The 13,779-nt window shown below is 46.2% G+C and overlaps 1 protein-coding gene across 1 annotated transcript in view; it reads right to left on the bottom strand.

The window, feature by feature from the left end:
• Positions 1-2,087: 2,087 nt before the first annotated feature.
• The window catches only part of cdon (cell adhesion associated, oncogene regulated), a 28,629-nt gene continuing 16,937 nt past the window's right edge, over positions 2,088-13,779 (bottom strand). Inside the window, exons 8-20 of the mRNA XM_048265233.1 lie at positions 12,895-13,239; positions 11,236-11,519; positions 9,880-10,054; positions 9,449-9,565; positions 8,313-8,522; positions 7,859-8,040; positions 7,037-7,142; positions 5,883-6,005; positions 5,394-5,585; positions 4,868-5,148; positions 4,699-4,778; positions 3,499-3,761; positions 2,088-2,857 (exon numbers count right to left, since the gene is read on the bottom strand). Coding sequence (XP_048121190.1) covers positions 2,712-2,857; positions 3,499-3,761; positions 4,699-4,778; positions 4,868-5,148; positions 5,394-5,585; positions 5,883-6,005; positions 7,037-7,142; positions 7,859-8,040; positions 8,313-8,522; positions 9,449-9,565; positions 9,880-10,054; positions 11,236-11,519; positions 12,895-13,239 — 2,504 coding nt within the window. The 3' untranslated portion in view covers positions 2,088-2,711. The remainder of the gene's footprint in view (positions 2,858-3,498; positions 3,762-4,698; positions 4,779-4,867; positions 5,149-5,393; positions 5,586-5,882; positions 6,006-7,036; positions 7,143-7,858; positions 8,041-8,312; positions 8,523-9,448; positions 9,566-9,879; positions 10,055-11,235; positions 11,520-12,894; positions 13,240-13,779) is intronic.

The following is a 13,779-nucleotide window of genomic DNA, read 5'->3' as shown; positions in this document are numbered from 1 at the left end:
ATTGATTGACACATAAGAAAGGAGATCAAGAACAGATGCCCTCATGTGACCTTCATATTTGGTGTGTGTGTGTGTGTCTGTGTGTTGTTTCTGTGAGTAGTTTCTATGAGTAGGATGCACATGTAATGCCCTATCATCAGTAAGGGAATGCATGTTTAAATGCATTGCTTATTTGGGGCTTGGAAGCTGCTAAGAATACGTCTAGTGCCTCTCTCAGGGCAGACAGAAACCACCAGTCGAATCTCTGTGGTTTTCTGACCATTGAGGGATGAAGAGACTTTTAATGTCAGGCCAAGTATGCTTGCCCCGAGGGGACAAAATGGAATGCATCATAGTCAGCATACGTTGCACCTAAAAGAATGAAGGGAGAGAGGAGTGGGTGTGGTTAAAGACAGGAGGGTGCTAACAGGTCCGCACGGTGAGCTCCGGGCTTCAGACAAAGACTGCGCTTGTTTCCAGGGCCAGCTTAATCAGGGGTTGTGTTGAGGTAAGAGGGGACGGCCCGAGCGAGGGATGGTGTGGACAGACAGGATGACGAGAACGACAGACAATCCGACCATTTTCGGCTTATCTCCATCCCATCAGTGTCTCAAAGGCTCTTGTCATCAGCATCTCCACCCTTTCGCTTTGACAGTCCCTCTTTTATTTCTCCTCTCTTCATTTCCTGTCCCTTTGTGTTCTCTGGGACTGAGGCCCTGTAGCCAGGAGGGGAGCCCTTGTTCAATTCATTCCGACTCTCATTTCCTTTGAAACATATCAGTGCTCCTCCATGTTAATTCTCTTTTTGTTGTATCAGGTGGAACGAGCTGAGAAAATGACCATTTATCACTCTAGAGGACAACAATGTGTACGCTCTCCTAGAGAAAGGGCCATGTTCACAGGCCAGGCATACAAACTCTCCTCCCTCTTCTTGGCTCACTCCGTCCCCAGTCCACATGCCCAGTGTAGCTATAGACGGGGTGGACAGCGCAGTCCTGCATATACAGTGCAGGGCTATGGTGGGTTGACTGTTGGATAAGGTGAATCCAGAGAACCCCCACTCAGGCCCAGTGTGTGTCTCAGTGGCCTCTACACATGTAGTGTAGGACACTGTGGGTTGACTATGGGCTATAGACTACAAGTGGACCATGGCGCCCTCTCTTTTGGGTTCATGCTTACAAGCCCACAGAGGGATGATGTTGGACTGTCAATTCTCAAGCAAGCTTATGTGATGGAGGATCTTACATCTCTGTTTCACAGTATAGAATCTCACTGCCAAAATATCTCATATCTCACTGCAGATATTACTGTATGTACTGTATCTTGAATTTCCCCTGGGGATCAATAAAGTATCTATCTATCTATCTATCTATCTATCTATGTGTGTGTGTGTGCATGTGTTTATGTGAATGGGAACAGCAGCATGGACAATGAAATAACTAATCAGTGCTTCTTTTTTAATTTCCTCTCCCTCTCCCCCCAACCCCAAATTACAACTGGACATGACGTGTGTGAATGGTAAAACTGGTAAAAAAGGAGGACAGATTGCCAGACTGATCTTCCCACTGCCATCCTGTTAGCAATGGCTTAAACTCATGACTGTCTATATGACATATGACACATTCTATATGAAGGGAATGTAGCTCCCCTTGTGAGTCATCATACACAGTACAACTGGTTTCCGATTTACTAGAGGTTTCGCAATGAAGATTCTTTAAAATTGAACAGTGGCTAGTGCCAATTTCAGGTAATTTCATAATCTCAGTTACTTGAGATACCTTGTGTGTGTGTGTGTGTGTGTGTGTGTGTGTGTGTGTGAGAGAGAGAGAGAGTGTGTGTGTGTGTGTGTGTGCCTGCACGCATGCAGGGGGGCATCAAGCGGTCACGGGAAAGGCAGTGGAGCAGAGAGGGGGCTTGAGGAGAGAGATCTGGGGGGAGGGGGGTCCACTGCCCCTCTGTGTTCACGGGTCAGTTGCTGCTGAGGAGCCCATCAGTAAGCCACATCAAAGCACAGCCAGAAATACCTAACACTCTGGCTTGTGTCTCTTTCAAGGAACATGGAGCACGGGACAGAACAGGCAAATAATCAGGGAGAGCAGGATTCAGACTTGTCCATATCATCTCCTTGTAATACAAAATTTTACACATACAATGGCTAAAATCCACCCATTGTGGAAGACAAATAAAACAAAAGAATAAAAATTATCTTATCAACAAAAAAACATAAATAATATAAAAGATGAACATTTAAACAGATACATTCATATGAAATAATATATCACTACTACAAAAAAATAAATAAGTCATCTAAGCTTTTTCTTCTTTTTTCTGATAGACCTCCCAATGGAGTAGTAGTTTCAGTTCTGTGTGTCACTTCTTCAGCGTGCTGTTTGCTCCCTCGGATCAAATGTCCTCTCTTCACTCTTTTTCCCTCTCTGTCTCTCTCTCTCTCTCACACACGCATGCACACACGCACCCACACACACACACCACACACACACACACACAACACACGACACACAACACAAGCACACAACCCACGCACACAACCCACGCACACAACACACACACACAACACACACACACACTTCATCATGCACTCTCTCGTTCCCAGCTCGGGAAGCAGTGTCCTTAGTGTCACACGTAGTCGCTGATCATGCTAGTGCTTGCCTCTGTCCTCCACTCCTCTCCTCTTCTCCTGTGTCTGCGTTTGCGTCTACTTTTGTTTGTGTTCAGACCTCCTGCACACTTGGCTGGATGAGGTCTCCAGTTAGAGAGCTGGAGGAGATGAAGGACACTTTCTCCTTACAGTCCAAATCAGCCAGACTCTCCCAGCACACCGCCGGCTCCTCCGGCGCCTCCATCTGGGGCTCCTCCTCTGCAACAGTCATGGAGGAACAAATTAATACCAAAACCAGACACCAGAGAGAGCAGGACATTCTAAATACCTAACAACAAGCATACCCCCTTCCTTCCCACTCTTTCCCTCTCCCTTCTTTGTGTGTCATGTCCTGTATACAGTAGGTTCTTTTGTATTCTCTTTCTCTTTTCTTTTTTCTGTTTCTTTATATATATAATAACAAAAAAGACAACATGTAACATGTGAAGTATGTGCCTTACATGGATGTGGATAAACGATTGCAATAAAGTAGTAAAACCATACTGTACGAGAGTTTTGAGATGTAAGTCTTTCCGTATTCATGATAAATGCGGCACTATTGCATAGTGCAGTGGAAATGCATTTCTAGCAGATGGGGTCCAGAATCCACACTGACATATAGCACATTAGTAATGGGCTCAGGACAGGCCATCAGAGATGGAAATGTGTCCATGTGTCTTCCACATGTCAAACTCTTATTTAGATCAGTGGCTGTAATATATCTATAAAGCCGTGACAGGAAAATGTAATGAACACAAACATATGTGGCAGTCTTTGCTATGAAATAAGGCAGCAGGCCTCCCGGTGGACTCCTATTAGAGCCACATTGTGATGAGCGTGTGAGATGTTTGGCGGCTCACCTCTCTCTTCTGTAGCGCTCAGCTCCTGCTCCCCAGGGGGACTTTGTGAAGAGGGCAGACTGTTGCCCTGGTCGTCCTCCAGCTGGTATGGCCGGTCACTGCGGACGTGCGGCGGGAGCTGGGGACTGCCAGAGTTCACGTAGCACTGGGGCGCAACATGGCTCAGAGGAACCATCTCAAGACTGTCCTGCTGGCATGGTGCCACGCGGTGCATTAGTGGGAGGGTGCCACCTGAGAAAGTGCCATTGGTTTTTGTGTAGCACCTGAATATGAGTGTACCCACACACACACACACACACACACACACAGAGAGTGGATTAGCCATCATGAAGCAAAGTGCTTTTTCCATAGTGATAATAGCGAGAAATGTCAAATTAAGGATGATAACTTTGGCAAGAAAGTCTCTTAGACTCTTCTAACTATTTAACCTACTTTATAGGTTCTTCTTAGACCTGTCACAATACAGCACTACATAAATGGTGCATACAGTATGGACTTTACAAAGTCTTCGACCTAATGCTATTTTCCATGCTGCATATGGACTTTAAGTCTTGGATTAACGACCTAATGCTATTTTCCAAAAGACAATGGTGTGTTGAACATAAGTTTTAAACTATTGCTCTGCTAATATCTCTCTTCTCAGTATATATCCCCTCTCTTGGTCTTTATTTCACACAAGCACATCTAGGTTTCCACTAGAATCAAACTGTCAAAGAAACTGTTGTCTCAAGCAACACACAACTCATAGAAGTATAGAATTTAAGACATAAAATAAACAAACAAACTGTTTTGCCAGGGGGGGGGGCCTGAAAGATTTTGTGACTCACATTAATAAAATATGAGAAATTATCATTTCTTCCACTTTTTAGTTTGCACACCAATGTTCTGTCAAATGATAGCTTGTATGTTTCATATGAACATTATACTTAACATTCTGACAGGTAAGTTTTTCATTTATTGTTTTACTTTTATCACAAAAAGAATGTAATTTCTGCCCAACCAAAACACTGGTTTGGGGTTTCATCCTAATGGCATGACAAGATGATCCAGGCCGTCAGCTAATAAAATATGATTAGCTGTGAGAGGCTAACTGACACGTAATGAAATGTGAGACCAAAACAAGCGCCCAAAGAGCCTGTGTGTATACAGTAGCGGCCAGCTGAGTCTAGTGGACACAAACATCCTTCAGTCTTGTCTTACCTGTTGTTGTTGCAGAAATTCTGGCAGCTCATACAGTCCGAGGCGTCAGCCTGAGGCAGTGTTGTATATATGGCTCCTCCCTGTAACATCAACACAGACGTTGGTCACATTTCTGACCACTGCAGGGCTACCACTGGAAGAGACCACTGCTAGTGTGATAGGAACTTACATTGTGTAGGTGATTGGGATGGGAGTGCTCGTAGTCCATGGTGCCATGTGGCAATGTGTTGTCACGTGCATGGGAGAGGTTGGTCGAGTACAGGCCACCAGAGCCATTGAGCAACGCCAGGCCATTGGGCAGCTTGTGGTGCAAGTGGTGGCAGCCTTGTGATAGCATGGGGGTGCTGTGGCTGTAGCCGTTGATGCGACTGGAACCGGGCAGGGCAGCGTACTCCAGCACGTGTCCGTTCATCTCCGCTGGTTGGTACAGATAGCCGGGTGGATCATACTCTGTCAGGGACCGGGACCACATCACACTTCAGTTACACACACGCATTAGTACAAACAGGACAATGCTGACAGCAAACCTTGTTTTTGTTTCTTTGTGTTAAACGAATAAACAAATTCAGCTAAAGGAATGGCAGAGATGGAGGTATGCTTGAGCTGAGGCTGTTCTGGAGGGGGAGGTCTACCACTTGTGAAAAAAAAACAAAACAACCGAAAACCTGTGTGTGTGCAACTGTGTGGGGACTCACTGTGCATGCTGTTCTGCTGACGGTTCCTCCACAGACACATAGCGATGAAGGCCAGAAGGATGAGCACCATCACGCCAAGCACGCAGCCCACAATCACAGACAGGAGCCCCCCAGCGGTAGCAGGGGCCTCTGGGGGATCGGGCCCAGGAGGAGTGATGGGGTGCTGGCTGGGAAGGCCTGGGGGCTGGCGGGCTGCATGGCAACAGAGATAGATTTGTCTTGGACACGAGGAGAAGATAATAACTTATGGCCTAATCACTAGCACATGGCATACTGATGCATATACACTGTAGGCAAGCTGAGAAGACCGCAACAGTCTGTGTATACACTTTTCATTGATGAGGGCTCCAGTGTCCTTAGTTGACTGTGACTACTTTGGCTCCTGATTTTAAAACCTATCTATCAACTGCACTCCATAGAAGAATTGCAATAGCAGTCCAACAGATGCTATTGTATACTTTCTGACTTGGTATGTTGGTCGACACCCACCTTTGGTTTCACAGATCATGACGTTACTGAATTCACTCTCCCCTCCATCATTAAAGCACTGCATCTTGATGTCATAAGAGGTCTCTGCCTGAAGCTGGCCAATCAGGTGCCATTTCACCTTGCCTGGAGATGGGGGGTGGTGGTGTGGGGGGGGGGTTTGACATAGTTACATTAGTCTGCATGTAAAAGCCAGTGTTGTTCACTCACAACCACATTCATATGTTCCCCCACTCCCTCTTTCCCTCTTCTCCTTCTCCTCCTCTCTCTTTCTCTCTCTTTCTCCCTGTTGGTCCCACCAGGGCCCAGACAGTGGGCCTACTCCAGACGAGCTCCATATATGGCAGCTTGCTGTTTGTTCTGGCCGGCCTCCAGACTCCCCACAGCACACACACTGGGCAAAGCAGCAATGTGCAGCACAGACACATATACACACATACTGTACGCACAAATAGGCACACATCTATGCACACACTCAACTCCCCGACCAGATGAGGACTCTCTAATCTGGCATGGTAGCCTTTCTAAGAATAAGTCTCCCTCCATCTGATTTAATAGAAATGCAATAGAGACTCTGTCACACCCACGTATGAAACAAAGCAGGCACATGGCTAAGACAAATCGGGAGTTGATCACATACACAAACACACACACACACACACACACACACACACACACACACACACACAAACACACACACACGCACAAACACTTGGGCAACTGGGTAGGTTGGCCTAAAATATGTGGCCGTGATCCCTGGCAGTGTACAGCACAGGGGAGCTGTGCTGTGGGGTCAGAGGTCGGGGGATGAGATGGTGGGGGAGGTGGGAGTGGAGGTAAGGCAGTAAGGGGGGCTGGGGGGCGTATCAGTGGTCACATTCCTCATGTCAACCTGAGCTCCGCTCGGCCAGCCGGTGTAGGGTTACAGTTCAGGGCCATTAGAGAGGCAGCCATTTATTAAAAACACATTTTCTCCTGCCTCATTAGCTCAGCCCAGCACAGCCCTGCACTCACTGGCCATCCATCAACACACTGACCTGCCCAACCCTGGTAGCACCACATATCCATTACACACACACACACACACACACACACACACTTTTATGCATCTACAACGTACACGTACATAAGTACATAAACAAGGCGCGCTCACTAACCTTCCACAATGTCTCTCTTGTAGTCACTGTCGTTGTCACTGTCAGTGGGCCTGTAGTAGATGTAAAAGCCTTGGATGGGGGTGTTGTTGTTAATTGATGGTGTGTACTGAAAAAGGACAAAAATAGAGTAGGAAGTTACAAATGAAACAAAGCAGGACAAATGATCCATTTCCTGAAATACTTTTGTGTATTGTTGTGTTATCAGTCATGCTCAGTTGAGATCTGTTTGCTGGAGTTTTGTTATTGCAGGAAAACATGATGTAAACTACACTCAAAGCGGAATGGAGGGGAGTAATGAAATCAATGATCTCTGTAACAGTGGGTCTGGGCTGTGAGTGAAGGCAGTGACCTCAGTAAGGTTAAGATCACACAGAGGTTTAAGAACATAACTCGCCCACTTCAAACGCAACCGAGCCATGCAGAAAAGTGGACCCGACTGGTGTTCGCAAACCAACAAACTTTGAAAAGAAAAGAAATGTTTTCCCCCATCTGTGTGGATCTAGGACTCTGAAAATAGCCATTCACTCCTTCCTCCTCCAAACCTGCACAGGGCTATCTACCAACCCTGGAAAAAAATAACTATGAGCTTACACACACACACATCCACTGTATGCACATGTGTGAGTGAATTATAGGAGGCTCAATCCCAGGCTTAGCATACAGACAATTTATGGAACACCAGTAACATGCCGCACATATTAACTAAACTGACTAAACATGAATGGGATTTTAACCCAGTCTCAGGTTTTTTGATTTTAGATTGCTCTATAACATTAAGGTGAGGTAAGGTAAGGTAAGGTTAAGTGTTCCAGTCATACTCACAGTCCAGCGTAGCATGATCTGAGTGTCACTGACAGCATCCGTGGAAGAGATATGAGGTCCATTTACAGGGCGGTTTGTTATAGAAGGACTGGCTGCTGACACCTGATATGGCCTGGAGGTGGCGCTGTGAGGGCTGTCCCCATACATATTCATAGCAATCACACGGAACCGGTGTGTGGAACCTGAACATATGGGAAAGATGAAGAGAAGAAAAGAGAGTATGAGACATTTTGAATCATATCAGTGATGTACATACAACTTCACTCACATTAGCATTACGTTTGATTACTTTGTGTCACTGTTGCATAGCATTTTATGTAATTTGTGGTGATTAAGGCATATAAGTTATTTTGCTTGGGGAAGTGTGAAGCAGGCAATAACTCTGTGAGGATGACCGTATGTTTGTGAGGAGACCAAAGTCTTTGGTCATGCCACATAAATCGGCTGGACTCACCTGGTTCTAGGTTGCGAACCTCCACTGACAGTTTCAGAGGTGAGATATTGTCAGCAGCAATCATCCACTCGCCACTCCGTCCCTGTTTGCGATACTCAACACGGAATGCTGTGATAGGAGAGCCGCCATTGGCCCGAGGAATCCAAGTGACATACACGGAATTCTCTGTTGCCATTGAGATAGTGGGCCTATCAGGAGCCTCAGGGACGGCTAGGAAACGACAACAAACAACATGAAAGAATGAGACAAACCATGGCATAAATGGTTTCTTTACAAAGAGACATTAGGACAAATGGAGGAGGCAATTAGAACGATTTTATCCATGTCTCCGGGGGAGATGAGAAGAGTAGGGAGATAACACAAGACACACACATTGCTGTGAAGGGCAGCAGGGAATGTGTACTTACTTGGAGCTCTTAGCCAGAGAGAGCCAAGGAGAGAGTGAAAGGAGAGAGAGAGGGGTTAGGAGTATGAAACAGTGTTATTTAAGAAAGTTATTATGACTACAGTCAGCACACACAGTACACACAGTTTTTTTGTGAAGGACTAAATGTTTTGGACAACTCATTTATCTTGAATTGACAAATACCGGTACCTTAAATTGATTTACCTATGTGGTTATCTCCCTCTTTCTCTCTCTCTCATTCTGTTCTCATTAGTAACGCTACTAACTATCTCTCTTTTTAACCTTTTTGTGATAGCTTCATCACTATGAGCCCTCTCCTGTTTTCTACTCTTTATATGTAAATTAAATGATAAATTACTTTACTATACTTTTTGCATGAAGTCTCATCCAGTGACTGCTGATTTGGGTTGGTAATTTAGGAGGATAAGATATAACATCTAGTTGCATGTAACATAATTCATTGCGTTTAGGAGTTATTCAAATAAATGATGATGATATTTAATCATTTTAAAAAGAATCGTAATTATATCAGCAGTATGACACACAAAACATATACCCACTAAACAGGACACATATCCTCCAGACTCTAATCAAAGAAATATTTCAAACCACTGGATCAGGGCTACAAATCCACATGAAAGCATTGTACCCTCTGTCATTTAGTGCAAATACTGCAGTATATTATGTGACTTAAGTGCTGTGTTAAAGGGAACCTAAGCGCTGCTCCTACCTCTGTCTGGTATAACCACCCCATAGTGTGTGTTGGTATTTGGATCCTCCCGGGGTTTCTCGGATACAGAGACAGAAGGAGATTTGGATGGATTCTTGTTGGAGGACGAGGTTTTTTCTGTGGGTCAGCATAATAAAAAAGTTTCAAGCCATATGCCTTTTCAAAACAAAAGCCAGTAGTGATGTATTTTGATCATCTATGGAAGATATTAAGACAGAGTGAAATTACGCTATTCATAAAATAAGAAGTGACTGATATACACAGCTTCTGTTAAATCAATGATTTTATTGACCTAATATTTGACTCATTATCCCCATTTAACAAGAGCATTCTATGCAAAATTCCTTTTTTAATTATTGGTCAGCAACACATGTCAGCTGATTTGTCATGGTCTGAAAAAAGACTGTGTGAGAATAAGGTGGTGTGCTCACCCTTCCCCGTTCGGAAGGTGAGCATAGCCGGTTGCCCATCCCCCGCGGTGCTGCGAGCCACCATCAGGACTTCATACAGGCTGGAGGCCTCCAGGTCATTCAGACGCAACGTGTTCTCACTGCCAGGCACCCGCACCGTCTGCCAGCTGCCCACCACATTTCCCATCTCATTCACCTGCAAACACACACACACACACACACACACACACACACACACCTTTACTACCGGCTCACAGAGGCTGCGCCACCCCTATTGCAAACAATCCCAGCAGATAAGCATACTTAACACATTTAATCAGACAGAGAACTATGCCACATATCAAAACCAAGCAAACTGACTGTGGCCGAGGCTGTGTCTATCTACCTTTCCACATTTTAAACTGGACAGAGTTAAATCTACACCTCAGAGTACCACAGAGACAACTGTCACATTTTCCATCGCAAGTTAGCCTCCATAGCCTATATATTCTTAACAAGCCAACTAGCCCAGTTTATACAGGCTAAGTGTGCACATTATGAGAAGATAAAATACAGCCTTTAAAGAGGAAATGGCTCCTCAGCCAATCACGTCTGCTCTTTCCATTTTTACTCATTACCCTGGGATGGAAAAGCCATTGGATCAGATTAGCTTAGAAGTGGTTGTGTGAAATCTGAAAGGGTCATTCCAGGTCAGCTCACCTAGGTCTCAACAGGTCAAGTTAAGGTTTATCCATGAAAAAAGTCACTTAAGATTTTCAGTCGGAATAATTCATGTTTACCCTTTTCATGTTCTGCATCTCATCTAACCTATTGAATTTGAGCAATTTTTAAAAAATGTTCTAGACTTTTTATCTTTTTATCTTTTAATGTATATTAATGGTTAAAGGACAACTCCGGTCAAAGAACATAAGGGCTATTTCGAGCGTAAACATGGGGACCAAAACGACGTTCATCAGTGCGGTTTTGAGTAAAACCAGAATATGCATGTACGACGAAATAGCATAAGGTGATAGTCTTAGGGGCCCGTTCTACTTTAAGCGACTGACAAGGCTCAACATCTCATCACACTTCTGTGATACTGTGGAGAGGGGCCCTACTGACAAACCAAAGTAATTCTAACTCTGTACATGTACAGTTACTCGTCATCCAAAAATAGACTCTTAAGTTGTTCTTAGACCGGAGTTGTCCGTTAACCATTACAGGAAAGGGAGATAAACACACCTTCCTACTAACTTGCCAAGACCTTGGTGAGTTCACATGGAATGACCCAAATCCTAGATATCATAGCATAGTGTGCATATGAGTGAGGCAAGGGTAGAGAGAGAATAAGTCAGTGGGTGTTTGTGTTTGTGTTTGTTTCGTGTTTTTTATGCATACCTTACGGTATTTGACAAAGTAGGCATTGATAGGAATGTCTGTGTCTTTGACAGCCTTCCACTCCAGGTCGTAGATGTCAGGCTTGTGAGTCTGAGGTGGGCTGATGATGACCGGTGCCTCAGGTGTGGGCTGGTCGCTCGTCCTCTCCGTGGGCAGGCCCATGCTGTCGCCGGGACCCACCTTGTCGAGCGATGAGAACAGTTCATCTCCCTCGTCACTCTGAAAAGGGTGTATGGAGGGAAGGGTCTCCCACGGCATCCCCAGCGTGGAGCTGGGCTGAGGATCTGTCACACAGAGGCCGACTGTTAGCATAAAATTTTAGTGAATGTGTCAACAGAGGCTATATCCCTCCGTGATGAAAAACCATCTCTTAATGCTATGCAATCTTTTCCTAACTGATGACGTCTGTCTCTCTGGTGACTGATATGGTAATGCTACATGGAATGCTTTGACATCTGCAACCCCGTACAGGAAGCACCTGAACATCTGTCTCTGGGCAGCGCCATAGGGCTCCTCTGTGTCCTTCTAACGGCGTCTCAGCCCAGGCACTGGCAGCTGTGAGCGTCCCAGGCAGAGCTGGAGCCAGCAGCGCCTGCGCTGGAAACCTCGGCACCGTGAGCGCCATGAGCGAACTTTTTCAATCTACATAAAATAACAAGCATGGCCCACACAGCACTGCATCATAATGCTTTGTTTGTTTGTTTGGATTCCCCCCCATTGAAACGGCACAGCAGCCAGAACAGTCCACCTGGGAAATCAGGCAAGCTGGGAACATTATAATGCCTGACATGAAACTGGCAGCCAAAGGAATGGAATTTTCTCTGAGATGTCTTGGAGGACGGGGTCTGTGTGTGTGTGTGTGTGTGTATGTGTGCACAGTCTACAAGAGCGGGCCAGCCTGGCTTACTGGCACACAGGCTGAGCACACCAGCAGCAGTGGCAGCATAATTTAGGAGCTGGAGGAGGAGTGGGGTTTGCCATGGGGACGTGGACGAGAGTCTTGAGTCCTGATTGGCTTGCAGGTTTTTCGTGTGTGGTGATGGTTTACTTTACAAAACAAACAAGCCGTAAGCTAGTAACACGAGAACTGGTGCTGGGAACACCGCCAGCTGCCTTACATTCCATGCACAGACCATTCAAATACCAGGGAGAATCACACCACAAGCTCATACAAACACACACACAAAGGCACAGGCACAGGCGCACACACACACACACACAGGCACAGGCACAGGCACAGGCACACACAAACACACTTTGCTCTCTGCTTAGCACGATTTATGTTTTTTCTCTCAGTTTCCCGGTCTCACTATCTTTTTTATCTGGCTGCTTTAAAGGCTCTTCTCACTGCACATCCTGTATCTCTATTTGCCGTCGATCATGCACCTTCTCCCTCCTCTCTTTTCTCCCTCCTCTCTTTTCTCCCTCCTCTCTTTGTGTCCCGGCTTCGTCCCGCTGCACTCCGTGGTGAATAATGTGTGCATTATGCCCTGGCTGAGTGGTGCAATGGGAGCAGATAGATCTCATTCCTCATAAAGAGCTGCACACACAGTCTGAGGCTTGTTCCACCTGGAACAAGACATGGCGGCTGGGCATGTCGAGCTCTGTAGAGGTCAGTCCATTAGCTCAGAGAGACACTAAATCACCCGGGTGACTCACCTACAGTCAGCACGGCCTCTGCCCGTACCGAGCCCAGCCGGTTGGAGGCTTCACAGGAGTACGTCCCTGCGTGGGCCTCCGAGGCCGCCTGGATGTGGAGAGTGCTGCTCCCCGGCCGGGACATGACGAGATGGGGAGGACCGTCGCCAGGTGCCTTGGCCGTGGCCGGCTGTGGCAGAAGCAGAAGCAGAAGGGTGGGGTCCGTGGCAATGGGACCAGCAGCGTTATGCCAGCGGATGACGGGCAGGGGCTGACCGCTGGCGTTACAGTGAAGAGTCACGGAACCACCCTCCAGAACTGTGGTGCTCATAGGAGCAGTCAGGATAACAGGCGGAGAAATCGGACCTGGAGCAACATGGAAAACAAAGTATACACAGACGTAATTAGATTACGTTGTCTAGGGAACAGGGGGCAGGGGGAGACTTGTGCTGTCCACGGAGCTGTGTAAGCTGGCCATATCTGATTCACTTTACATCTCCAGACCCTAAAGTGCAGTTCTCCACCTCCCCTATCAAACACATATATGACGCTTCAGGATAAACACCAATGCTCTTCACTGACCTGCATTTCATCAGAGCAAAAGAAAAAAAAAATCTCTCTCGCCTTGATGGGGAAAAAAGGCACAACCCACACAATGTTTTTTTTTCTTTAACGTGAGGCCAGTGTATCTATTCCTTCATTAATCATGCAGGGGTTGATGGGATAGGGGCCTGCCAAGCAGCTGCAGCAGTGCACCATGCTGAGAGTGCAGGGTGCAGGGAGGTGAGTGTGTGTTCATAAATAAAAGGCGGGCTGTGTATGATGTTGACAGCCGGGTGGTCTGGTCCTCGTCATAACCCTCTACAGCAACTCCTTACATTCCACTGTCTGGGGGCTTATCCCTGA

This window comes from Alosa alosa, chromosome 15 (genome assembly GCF_017589495.1).
Source record: "Alosa alosa isolate M-15738 ecotype Scorff River chromosome 15, AALO_Geno_1.1, whole genome shotgun sequence".
NCBI classification, from domain to species: Eukaryota; Metazoa; Chordata; class Actinopteri; order Clupeiformes; family Clupeidae; genus Alosa; species Alosa alosa.
The sequence above is the reverse complement of the archived record's forward strand: the minus strand, read 5'-3'. Positions and strand labels throughout refer to the sequence as shown.